Source organism: Pleuronectes platessa, chromosome 4, assembly GCF_947347685.1.
Source record: "Pleuronectes platessa chromosome 4, fPlePla1.1, whole genome shotgun sequence".
Classification (NCBI taxonomy): Eukaryota; Metazoa; Chordata; class Actinopteri; order Pleuronectiformes; family Pleuronectidae; genus Pleuronectes; species Pleuronectes platessa.
Window position 1 is genome coordinate 20213609 of NC_070629.1, and position 12412 is coordinate 20226020.

At 40.0% G+C, this 12412-nt stretch overlaps 1 protein-coding gene across 1 annotated transcript in view; it reads left to right on the forward strand.

Annotated features, from left to right (window-relative positions):
* The window catches only part of frmd3 (FERM domain containing 3), a 48343-nt gene that overhangs the window by 21053 nt on the left and 14878 nt on the right, over positions 1-12412 (forward strand). Inside the window, exons 5-10 of the mRNA XM_053421465.1 lie at positions 1646-1743; positions 2987-3110; positions 5309-5396; positions 6925-7013; positions 7567-7630; positions 10612-10700. Coding sequence (XP_053277440.1) covers positions 1646-1743; positions 2987-3110; positions 5309-5396; positions 6925-7013; positions 7567-7630; positions 10612-10700 — 552 coding nt within the window. The remainder of the gene's footprint in view (positions 1-1645; positions 1744-2986; positions 3111-5308; positions 5397-6924; positions 7014-7566; positions 7631-10611; positions 10701-12412) is intronic.

Genomic DNA, 12412 nt, shown 5'->3' on the forward strand with positions numbered 1-12412 from the left:
CATCACACTTCTGACTTCTCCTGATGAGACATAGAAATTCATCTTGAGCTGAGCTTCGAGAGTTTAGAATGAACTGTAGTCAGAGTTCTCAGTATTAAGTTAGTTTTGATATTTCTCTTATAGTCAGAAAGGCAGTGAATTGCACTCAGCACCAAGTATCACACACACTTCTATATTTCAGTTCTTTTAATATTCATGATTATTCCATCTGTTGATTTTCTGTGATTGTACTGGAAAAAAAAACTATTGGAATAACATCCATAGGTGATTCAGCATCAAGTCAGTGTCAATGCTGTCAGTGCAGTGTTGTGCTGTCTATGTCGAGATGCAGACTTTTATACAGGAGACAGACTGTCCCAGTGCTTACAGTTAATGTTCTAACTATACCACACAGATAATGCAGAAACAAGACTTGTCAGCATTGAACTAAATCCAAGGTCCATGTTTTTCTGGCATTAAGGTTGTATAAAACTTCCTGAGGATGGTATAGTGTAAACAATAGTGACCTTTAGCCCAGCTGTAAACACGTTCTGCAGGGATGTAACCTGCAGTGATCCCAGTTAACAGCACAACCTCATACATGACACTGGGAACAAGCACAGAGTTCGAGAAGCAGAAAGAGAGAGGGTGCAAGAAAGATAAGGGCGAAAAAGTGAGGAGAAGGGATGGATAGTAAATTTGATCAGATTCTGTCTATTCTATATTTACAACTCAAGACAACTCAGTGAAGTTGTTTAAAGGGCCGAGTGATGCATAAAACAAAACGTGCGCTAAATATCCTCGAAGAATCGAAGCAAACGTTCAGGAAAGGAAACACAAGGTGAGAGGAAAGAGAGGAGTGGGTTCAGGATATGACAGAGAAGAAATAGAAACGGACAAACTTTCACAACTGACACGGTTGTGTATACGTATCGCTACATCATGTCTTTTTAAAGGCCAATTTAAAAAAAACTAAAACCACAATAAAGCTGTTCAGCTGCAGCATGGCATTTTGCTCTGTTCAGTCTGTCATGCTCATCCTCTCGCTGCTTCCCTTACTCAAGTTCAAACACAACTTTAATGAGTCGGTCGACTCGCACAAGCCGTCTCATCTGGAAACTCATCTGTATCCTCTGTTTCTTGCCTCCTCTGTAATGCGAGACAGATGACCATGTCAGTAGCATCTCAGCATCCTGTCAGCATGTATGCAGCATGTCAGCAGCATGTCTGTAGCATGTCTGTAGCATGTCAGCAGCATGTCAGAACAAGCTTTCGTTGAGGAGTCGGTTTCCATAGTAACTACAGTACCAGTCTCTGCTATACGGTAGCTGTTTCCATGGTAATACTCAGCAACGAATGATAATGCTATCGAGGACCGTGGAAATATTTAATGTCACAATATCCTGATGATGACACAGCACTTCTCATTAATGATTTGAGTCAACTGTATCTATCATTATGTTGTTATGGGTAATGTTACAAATGAAACATTGATGGCATATTTTGATGCAGTAAGGAAAACAAATTAGATATATCCCCCAAACACTTTGTATATATTTCAGCACTGATGCTTATTCAACTATTACACTATTGCAGACATTATGCAGCAAATAAGTGGTACTATGTGTGTGTGTGTGTGTGTGTGGGCGTGCGTGTGTGTGTCCAGGTATCTCCTGTACCTCCAGTTGAAGAGAGACATCTACCATGGTCGCCTCCTTTGTCCTTTTGCTGAAGCTGCATATTTGGGAGCCTGCATCATACAGGGTGAGTGTCAAGTTCCGAGGTTTTTCTCTTCAACTCCTGCCCAACTGGAAAGGGCCTGGTACATGAACCCCACACGACGCACGGGACAACTCAATAACCCAACACAGCTCAAGATTTATTTTGCCTTATTTGTTAATTGTTTGCTGGTTTAGTTCATTAGGTTGGAAAACCTTCAAGACACAAAAAGAACAAGAAGTTATACAAATATGCTAATATATTTCAAACAACTTCAGTCCAATTAATAAAGTAAATATGTTTTTTTACAGTGTTCGTAAATGAATGAATGTAAACACGATTCAAACACCAAATAAAATTGCACAAACAACTGAGTACACTTAAACAAAAAGCCAGACTTATATGCATGCAGCCTGTATGCTGTGTGGTGCTTGGTTATTATTTTACAATTCGACAAACAAGACATCCTAACATTCATGACGATAGCAGCACTTCCAGTATTAAATAATCATCCAAATTAAAGTCTTGTTACAGTACCAGTGGCTTCTTTGGTTGTACCATGAGCTGAATCCTCTCTCCTGCCTCTCTCTCTCTCTCTCTCTGCTAAGACTCGAAGGTGTTCCAACTCAAGTCATAATGAGCAGCCTGCACTGGCCTGCAGGTGGTGCATTATGGGACTTGAAGTTTAGAAGGACAAGTCACCAGACCTGTTGTGATCCTACATTTTATAACACAACACGATGTGTGTGTAAGGATTTGTGTTCAATTGGCGGCACCAGTTTCATGTTGAGTCACAGCGCAGAGCCACCTGCTTTCACATGGATTAAGCAAGGAATTAACTGAGCTGGATCATATCAATGAGCCTGTGTGGCTGATACACATATCGCCGTACTGCGCTCTGATTGGTTCATATCCCCAGAGAGTTATCTCGACCCTCGGTGTGACAGCGGTGTAACATTGGCTAATTCTGTTTAACAAGGGCAGGTCCCTGTCCCATTTTGTCAGGGTGTTGATTATAGAGCTGGAGAATTAATTGAGGATTAATTTTAATGTTTAATTAAACTCAAGGCAAGTTTTTGATTTAACCTCTATTATGATAAGTAATTAAGAGCAGATTTAAGAGTGAAATTAGGACTTTGTGCCTGATTCGGAGAGGAAAATATTTATCTGTTAGTGTTATCAGGTTCAGCTGCTTATGAGTATATTCTGTGGAAATACCATCCACTAAGCCTAAATTAATTCACATGTTAAAGAAATAGTTTGACATTGTCTCACCCTCTTCTTTCAGCTGAACTTGGGGATTACGACCCGGAGGAGCACCCGTCAGACTACATCAGTGACTTCAAGCTGTTCCCTAAACAATCCCTCAAACTGGAGAGGAAGATTATGGAAATACATAAGAATGAGCTCAGGTAAGTGTGTGTGTCTGTGTGTTTGTCTGTGAGTGTGTGTGTGTGTGGTGGGGTTGTGTGTTGCCTGGAGCAGTGTCTTTGTTATCAGTTTAATGTTTGATATTTGTGACTGGCATGGAACCTCGTTCCTGTGATCTGTGCTTTAAAAAAACTGGCTGCAGAGACAATTTTCTAATCTGCACTCAGTAAAGTGCTTTCTGTCACTGAGGCAAAATTGTGTGATTTGTGCGCCATCGCATTGCAGAGGGTGTCTCACTTTAGATTCAGCTGAAAGTAAATAAACACCGAAATGAATTTGCAAATGAATGAGCATGAATTATTTATTTTTTACGCCGGGTTTGACTCGCTTATAATACAGGATTTAAATTCAGAAAATGAATTCTGATGGAAATCAACCTTGCATGATGGATAGAGTAAAATATGAGCTGAAACATGGATATGGTTGAGGTCACGTGAAACTACCATGACACTGTAAACGTCTATAAACCCTATTTATCTGTTATAATCCCCAAAATCGATTTATCTATTTATTTACGTTGAGGGGCCTCGTCTGAACCCTGGCTGTTGGCAAAAAAATTCACTACAAGAAAAAGGCTGAGCTAAAAAATTATGATAACATGTTCAAATTGACTTATTTAAGATCCAATGACATAGGATCACATAATATACAGAAAACATGAAGCCCATTAGTTGTTTGTGGTTATTTCCACCATCGCTGCAGCTAATGAGTGATGATGTGAAGTCTGTGACCGTCACACTCACAGCGCCTATAAAACATCAAAGACGAACGCGGTGATTCCCACAGCACAGAGCTAGACGCCTAAGTGCCCACCCGCCTGCCCCTGATGGGTCCCACTGACAGGATTAACACCGTGTAGATTAGTATTGGGCTGCAGAGAGTGACCTCAGGTGATACACAAACCGATGTATGAATTTGATTTACATGGTGAATAAGTTAATTCAGTGGATTTATCATTTTCCTCTCTGTGCATATTTGCAGATTATATGTTTGCACTTTAAGTGTGTATTCATACGTCTATAGGAGTAGCAGCGTACATCACTCAGCTGCAGCACTTACTCTAATGAAAGTATCAACACTCCTAACAAAAACAAACACTTAGCCTCCGTTTATAGGGCTGCTTCTGCAAAAATGGAAACAGATAATCAGAGGCCTGGCCAAATGTTATGACTTTAATTAGCTCAATATAAAGATCTCCTTTAAACAAAAACAATATCCCTCTCAGACACATTGTGCTTGTCTCTCACTTTATCTTCAGCTTATTTTCAAGTGTCCCCACCATGCAGACCATGCATTCAGGGTTAAATGGACACCCGGAAATCCTTAGAGGACAGTTGTACATTGTTTCCTTTGATTGGTGGGTTTTCTGCACAACTCGGCTGCTTCGTTTTCACAGAGGGCTGAAAACTGTTTTTTGGCGAAGGGTGATTTCAACAAACTAAAACTTTGCCTATAAATTTGAGTTTTTCAAACTTCAAGGAAGGTGCAGGGATGTTCTCTGTGATTTAATATGGAAATGGAAGATAGTTATTTAGCTTGGCCCACTTATCAACATGAGCAATTGCAGCAGCAGCAGCAGTAGCAGTGGTAGAGATGTCTTAGATTTGCCATGGAGGCAATTAATGAAGGTACACAGATATGGTCCACATATTTTTAGATTCAGTGAGACTTTCAGAAGATGTCATTTATTTCACTCTGCAAGTGAACATCCCAAAATCCCCATATTTACGCAGAAACAGTTCAGAACTCGCCTTGGAATCATCATATTGTTATTTGATCAGTATTTTATTGGCACAGAAACTGATACCAGCAAATTCTACTCACTTAATTTTTCTAAATGTAGGCAAGAAAAATATAGCCCGACAAAACTCACTCAATCCATCGAAATATTACATGTATTGTTATATATATTTTCCTATCATATGGACTTAGGTCCCAGAAACTGATAGACCTATTTCTCTTTTACGGTTCTTCGTTAGTTTGTGCTGCTATTGCATCATCAGTAGACTATAACTGTGGTTTTTGTCTCAGGCCGACTCTACAACAGATCAATTAAATCAATATAAAATCATTAACATACCTGGAGGGCTTGCACAGCCACGCACATAGAGAGACATGCACTAACAGTGTCAATGTGGTCATTCATATATGAACATAGTTTTCCTCTCCTCTGTTTCAGGGGCCAGTGTGCTTCGTTTGCAGAGTTGAACATGCTCCAAAGGGCTCACAGCCTGGAGACGTATGGAGTGGACCCTCACCCATGCAAGGTAACGTTAGGCAGGACTGTCCACTATTTATATTGACAGGGCTTCTCCGATTAAACAGCAAATCCGCCAACCTCTGCCTTGATTTTAGACATTATTTTTGATCATATCTCAGTAACTCACTCAAATTATTGTTGCATTCATGAAGTAGCTTCACTTCCACTTTTGTCTATGACGTGCTAATGAATTGTACTCCTCTCTGTATATGCAGTATATACAGTATAACTTTATCATATTATAAAGTAATTTATATTTAGATAAAGTAACTGGAGCTCTCATCATGCGATATTCAAAGTTTTGGTTGTAGTTGGTAGTATTACGGTTTATTATAGTTACTAAAACTGTTATAATATTATAATAGAAATCTACCGGATGAGCAAATCTACACCTATTTTTCTTTTCATTGTAAATGTTATGTTTAAAAATGTTAGTCACTATTGAACAAAATATAATTGTATTGATTGGAAGCGTATTTGTTTACATATGCAAATATTCACCATCGTTGTTTGTGCAGTTGTGTGGAGAATTCTGGCTCCAGTGCAGAGACGACAACAAACATAAACTCACCTGTCCTCTTTACCCTTTGCTTGTTTGCTCTTCAATCGGTATTGAACTTACAAATATGAACATGATTAACTTTACTGACCGAAGTTTTTCTGCAAAGCCGTGAGGTCACGGTTTTGATGCAGGAAGGGCAATGACCTGAATCCTCTAGTTAGCAAAGACATGTCTGCCAAACATGATCCTGGTCAACAAAAGCAATCAGCAGAGAAAACAAATTACTTTCAGGAATCAATATTATTGATTGCTCAGAGAAAACCATAGCCGAAACAAGTCTATGTCACTGACTCCATCTTCACAGTGTTAACACAGGAGAGCTGAAGAGTTAAGGTTCATTGGACACTTCACCTTACTTGTCCTTTTTTATACTTTCTCTTGCACTACAGATGGAAACAGATTCAATCTAAAAAAAGGGAAACCAATCTTTAAATTAGTTTCCCTCAGTCAGAGTGAAATAGACATTCTAACTCATGAACAGACGTAACTGAGCAAGCTAAGCAGATTAAAACGATATCTAAATTCAGCCTGCTGAAGAGGATCCCTGTTATCTGCTACACTGTCGTCAGTGTGGCTGTTTTTAATACGGATTTTTTTATCTGGAGCGATGTGACGATGAGGACGAGGGGATTTACAGAGAGATAGAGGGAAAAGAAGGGAGATGTACAGATGATTCTTCTCTTACTCTGGAGTTGTTGTTTCATTTATTCTCATTATGTCAAACTGAATCTAGTGTGCTGTTTGTTCTGCACCTTGATCTTGATTCTATTTACTGCAAATTATGGGTTTGGAGTTTGGAACAAACAGGTGATTTTGTGTAGGTGCCATTGCCATGGAGATTGTTGACGGCCCACTTGCTCCCCGGATGTTAAACCCCACCTGTGTCCCATAATACCATTTGCTGCCTCTCACACTGTGTGTGTGTGTGTGTGTGTGTGTGTGTGTGTGTGTGTGTGTGTGTGTGTGTTTTTAGGACTTTACAGGCTCTACAGCCTTTCTCGGGTTCACAGCCACAGGGTTTGTGGTGTTCCAGGGAAACAAGAGGATCCACCTCCTCAAATGGTACAAATGCTTGCATAAGTCTAAAATTTAAACCCGTAAGCACGGATATTAAATGTGTTGCCTGTATTAAAGCAAATGGTTACGTATTATCATCACTTTATTTTAACTGGCATGACAATAATATGTATGAGGTGGAATTAAAATGATGAGATTTGACTTTAATTGTCATTGCAGAAAGGTGTTATCTTGCATGATTAATAAAATCAGTTCAGTAAACTCCTACAACATACTGTACATCAAAAATCTCAACATACATGTTTTAGCCACTATTTTGAATGGTGGTGGTGGTAAAAGTATGTAAATCCTTTACTTAAGACAAAGTAACAGTACTTCCGGTAACTTTCTAAAAAAATTTCTAAAGCAAAAGTACACAGGACAAAAGAGTTATTTAAAGTAAAATTGAAGTACTTGTTATGTAGTGTTACCTCCTTTGGAGAACTGTAATGTTATAAATGTTGTTAGTAGATGTAGTGGATTGCAAAAAATATAATTCACATCAATAGAATAGTCTTGTGGATATTTCTTAATTAATGAATGTTTTGGGTCTTTGCAGGGTGGACGTCAGCAAGCTGAAGTTTGAAGGAAAAACTTTTTACGTCATAGGGATCCAGAAAGAGGTGAGTGTTGTGTTCTCCTGCATGTGGAGGGATAAACAAACAAACAAAATGTGTTGTGTAGTTTCCATCGTCATAATGATGAATTGTGTTTTCTTGTACTGATCTCATCATCATCATCATCATCATCTTACTGACCTGTTAGATCCTAAACTTTAACATTTGTAGACTTCATCTGAAAGACCATGACGTTGAATCAAACAGTCTGTTTTCATTTGGATCCAGTTTGGTGTTAGTGACCTCCTTCCTTTTCTTTCCCCCCCTTTCTTAATGCGTGTGATGTTTCATCCTCAGGAAGACGTGCTATGAAACTGTTACTGTTTGTCCCTGTAGTCTGGTGCGCCATCACACACACTGTGTATGTGTGTCGCTGTTTCAGATCTCCTTAACAGGCAGGATTCACTGTAACAGGATGGTGGGTGTGTTACGACTAACCTCCTCATAACTCACACTGTGTGTCAGCTGTGGCCCAAATAAGAGATCCCTCCACTAGAACCATGTTGTTAATGTCAATATACATGTTTTTGAATTTAAATTTCTCCTGGACACAGGAAAACAAACATGTTAAGAGCAGGTGTCTTGTATTTGGGACACATGTTTCATGTCTATGTTTGTCATCCAGTCTGGAACTGTGGTAGATTCTGAGCAGCTATTAAGATGTATCACGCCTCATACATATGTGTAAAACCTAAAAATACTTGAAAATAGTTCCGCCAGTTTGCTCTTTAATCTACCAATAAGCCAATCAATCATCTGATCTGTCAATCATCTGATCAGCCAATCATCTGATCAGCCAATCATCCAATCAGCCAATCGATCTCATGACTCTTCTTTTCAGCAGCTCTCTCATCTTCGCTTAACTTGTCCGTGCGTCTGCCTGTTTGTCTGTGTGGCAACTCATGAATGGCTGAAGATGCAGTTTTATCTTTGTGTTTCTGTCTCTTCTCTCTGTGTGTAAACATAGTCATCACTGGTGAGTAAAACACAACTAATAACAGTCATACTTGAATCCTTAATTTGAAGCCTCTCCCCGCGGTCCTGCCCTCACCTCACCTCCTCATGTAGCTGGAGGAAACTTTCTCATCTGTAACTGTTGTTTCATCATCATTTCATTATTGTGTGTGGTTTTCAATATTGTTCCTCAACATTTTTCTCAGTTCATCCAATCATTTTTCGGCTAGTTAGCTCGTCTTTGCAGCTATTTTGAAACATAAAAACTTTAAGTTATTTTCCGTAAAATGATGATTGATATCCCACTCCTGTGTAGCTACTCCCTGCAGCATGGGCCAGAGGTGGGGCAAGAGGGGCGCTGCCCCAGCTGAGCTCTGTTTGACCCCTGAAGTCCCCATGAAGTCCCCCTGTCCCATCAGTAGTCCCTCAGTCTGAGTACAAATCAGCCTCTTGGGGGCATCAGCCAATAGCTTGGGACTTCCGATGGATTCATCAGATATTCCCTTGTCTCTCGCCTACAGACTCAAAATCAAAATATTTTTCTAGAGATTACCAGCCCCTTTACAGATACATTTTTTTTTACAAACTGTGGCACTTATTTCATGTCTTAAATATCTTTCTAGTAAAGTGTGTCTTCACTCAGAGCTCCAGTTCCAGAGCCTCAATGAAAGAAACAGTTGTATGTGGATGTTGGACCCTCAGTGTAAAATGTGTCCCCCTGATTTTAAGTCCTACATCCACCCCTTCCCAGCAGCCACATTAAAATCATCTCCACAGCTCTCGTATCAGTGAACTATAGATTATGTGAGATTATGATACATAATCTATGTCTCTGTCCATGAGAAACCCGCAGTGATTCCATTATTTTGTGTTGTGTGTATAAATGTCTTGTTTAAGAGATTCACATCATTTCTGGGAAGATTTTCAGTGTCATAGGTTTTTAATCGTTTATTGTTGTGTTGTCTGTTCCACCGTGTGACACGTGTCACTGCATGATTTCACTATTCACCATAACCTCTGGAACACATTAACTTGACTGTCCCACTTTGAGCTGATGGCAGCTTTTTAATGGCTCCGTTACTGCAACACTGATGAGTCAGCAGTTTATCTCTATCTCATTTTATCCAGCCTCTGTTTCTTTAATTAGAATATAAAGTCGAATGTTTTTTTTATATCAGCTGACTGAAGATCAGCTGCTGAATAGCTGCCAATTTAGATGCTTAATTTGTATTTCTTTAAATGCTCTTTGCTCCTGAATAATATTACAGTCCATATAATATATATTTTCATAGTTAAGCATCATAGCACCATCATTAGCATCATGTCTTTGTTTGTGCAGCCAAAGTGGGACGAGAAGCAATTTGTTGATTATATTTTCACAGAGAGTTTCTGGTACTCTCACATGCCTGTGACCAAACACACATGGCCACTGCGGCACATGTGTGTAAACCACAACCAACACAACTTATATGAGTGATGTATGACACTGAGGGGGCTGAGCAATACAGCTGACTGAGAGGGTTTAGGAACGAGTCATCTGTGAACTGAATGGTGAGGTTCTCTTAACAATTTCAAAATCCAAATTCCCTGTCCTTTTGAAAATGGAGAATAAGGCGTAGCTGGGTTGTTTTACAGTATCTTGCTCCCATGTTACTGATCTCTTCCTCTCGCTTGCCTCCTCCTCCTCCTCGTTGCTGAGCAGCATCGATCTGGGATCATATTACCAGACTCATAGGACTGGAAACTAGACATTTACAGGAACATATCCCTCCTCTCCCTCCTAATCCATACAGACCTGTGAACTGCTCGCAGGCCATTTTACTGCTGAACGCTCACTATATCTGTCTGGACATCTTGCTAAGCTTATGGCTTTGGGTCTGTGGGTCTGTGGGTCAGCATTTTGCTCAGCTCCCTCTCATCATGTTCCTCGCTACTCTCGTCCTCATGCACACGTCTTTGGGTAATCTCATTTCCCTCCCTCACCTTTTGTCCTGTCTCTCCCTCTCTCTGTCTTTGTCCTTTACTGTCTCCAGAAGAAACTGGTGTTGACATTTCACACCTCGACCCCTGCAGCCTGTAAGCACTTATGGAAGTGTGGGGCAGAGAACCAGGCATTTTACAAGTGAGTTTACACACACGCACACACACATTCATGGGAAACTGGGAGCTGGTCCGCAATTATTCCACCTCAAGATATCCCTGCTACCTGAAATTATAAATATTTGAACATACAATATGTAACATTGGCCACTAGTTGTCTCTCAATTAAAGCAATAACAAAATACCTAGTTTGATGACTCTGTGAAACCATGTGGGATCATGGGAGTTGTCCCCTTGGGTCGCTTGGTTCCCCTGTCCATTAGCGCTTCCCTGGGAGAGCTGTGGTGGTAGAACGGCACGCTCAGTAAAAACTCTAATGAATCATCATGATCCATCAGTGACCAAAACAAACAGTGGAAGAAAGAAACACACAACTGGCTCACAGGCTAACAGTGTACGTTTACATCCTTAGAAGTAAAGCCACTGGTAAAATGGATATGATGCTACTAAACAGTGACCGGAATTAAAAGTCTCTTTAACTTGAGTAAAATCTGGGTTTGAACATTGTTGGAAACATTTGAATAATGTACGTCAACAGAATATGTGACATGTTTTCAAACATTTCAATAAAGAATTGTCACATATTATATCAAATGGCACTGATCTATTCCAATGTATTTATTTTGAATGCGTTTCCATGGGTTAAGTTTAATTTGCTCTCCTTCCTGTTCCTCTTTTATCCGATACTACTCTTTGAAACACAATTCACTGACACTCTGTGGCACTGAAACAACATGTTGTTGTCCTTCACCGGGAAGCAGCTGATTGCTGCGAGGCCATCGCTCTGATCTGCAGATACTATGACACTGCTGCTGCTTCAGGAATGGAAACAAGCTCGGGGTGGTGGCGAGAGTGTGAGGATGGAGATGAAACTCTACTTTAGTCTGTAGCCACGGGGAACACTAGGTTTGGAGCCAAGATAATGACCCTGAACTGCTTTTCCTCGGTCAGGGTTTAGTGAGTTTAGTTTATTGCTCTTGGTGTAAGGTCTCAGAGTCACAATCACAATGCTTCCGTAGTTGCAAAATACAAATTCCAAAAAGTAGAAGAACTTCCACCCTGCTCAGAAGTGAGGATGAGGTGGGAAAAGATGTGGAGTCAGATGAAGTCAGATTTAATGTGGAGATGTCGTGCAGACATGATCTGGAGATTACTTTATGCTTTCCTCTTGATTCTGTTCCTTCCCCAGGCAGGTCATCACAACAAAGGGTCACCTCACCATTTCTATATATTATATATTTTTCCCAAACCATTGTTTCATAGACCCTGTTCACCATTTCTCTCTTTTTTAATATGATTATGTTTTGAAAAATCTATCCATTAGATTTCCCTATACTACTTTTGCTGAATCGTATTTCATCTGTGGAAATGGACCAATTTCCTCTTTGATCATCTTGTTGAAATATATGAACGTTAAAAAAAATGCTTGCACGATCTTACAAGAGGAAGAAATATTGATGAAATAATAAAAGCCTAGTGATAACAGCCTCTGCCTGGATGTCGACCTCTTAACGACAGCAGCTCGTGTGTCTCTGAGAGGCGGACAGAGGAGGAGTGAATGTCATCTCGGATGTCAGACAAGCATCGGAGCCCTATAATCAAATTAGAGTGAATAGAGTTTGTAAATGGCAGCCAAGCAGAGCTTGGACAACATACTGCTTCGTTGTTTCTCTCATACACACTAAGCAAAGCTGTGTGTGTGTAAACTCACTTTGTAAAATGCCTGGTTGTCTG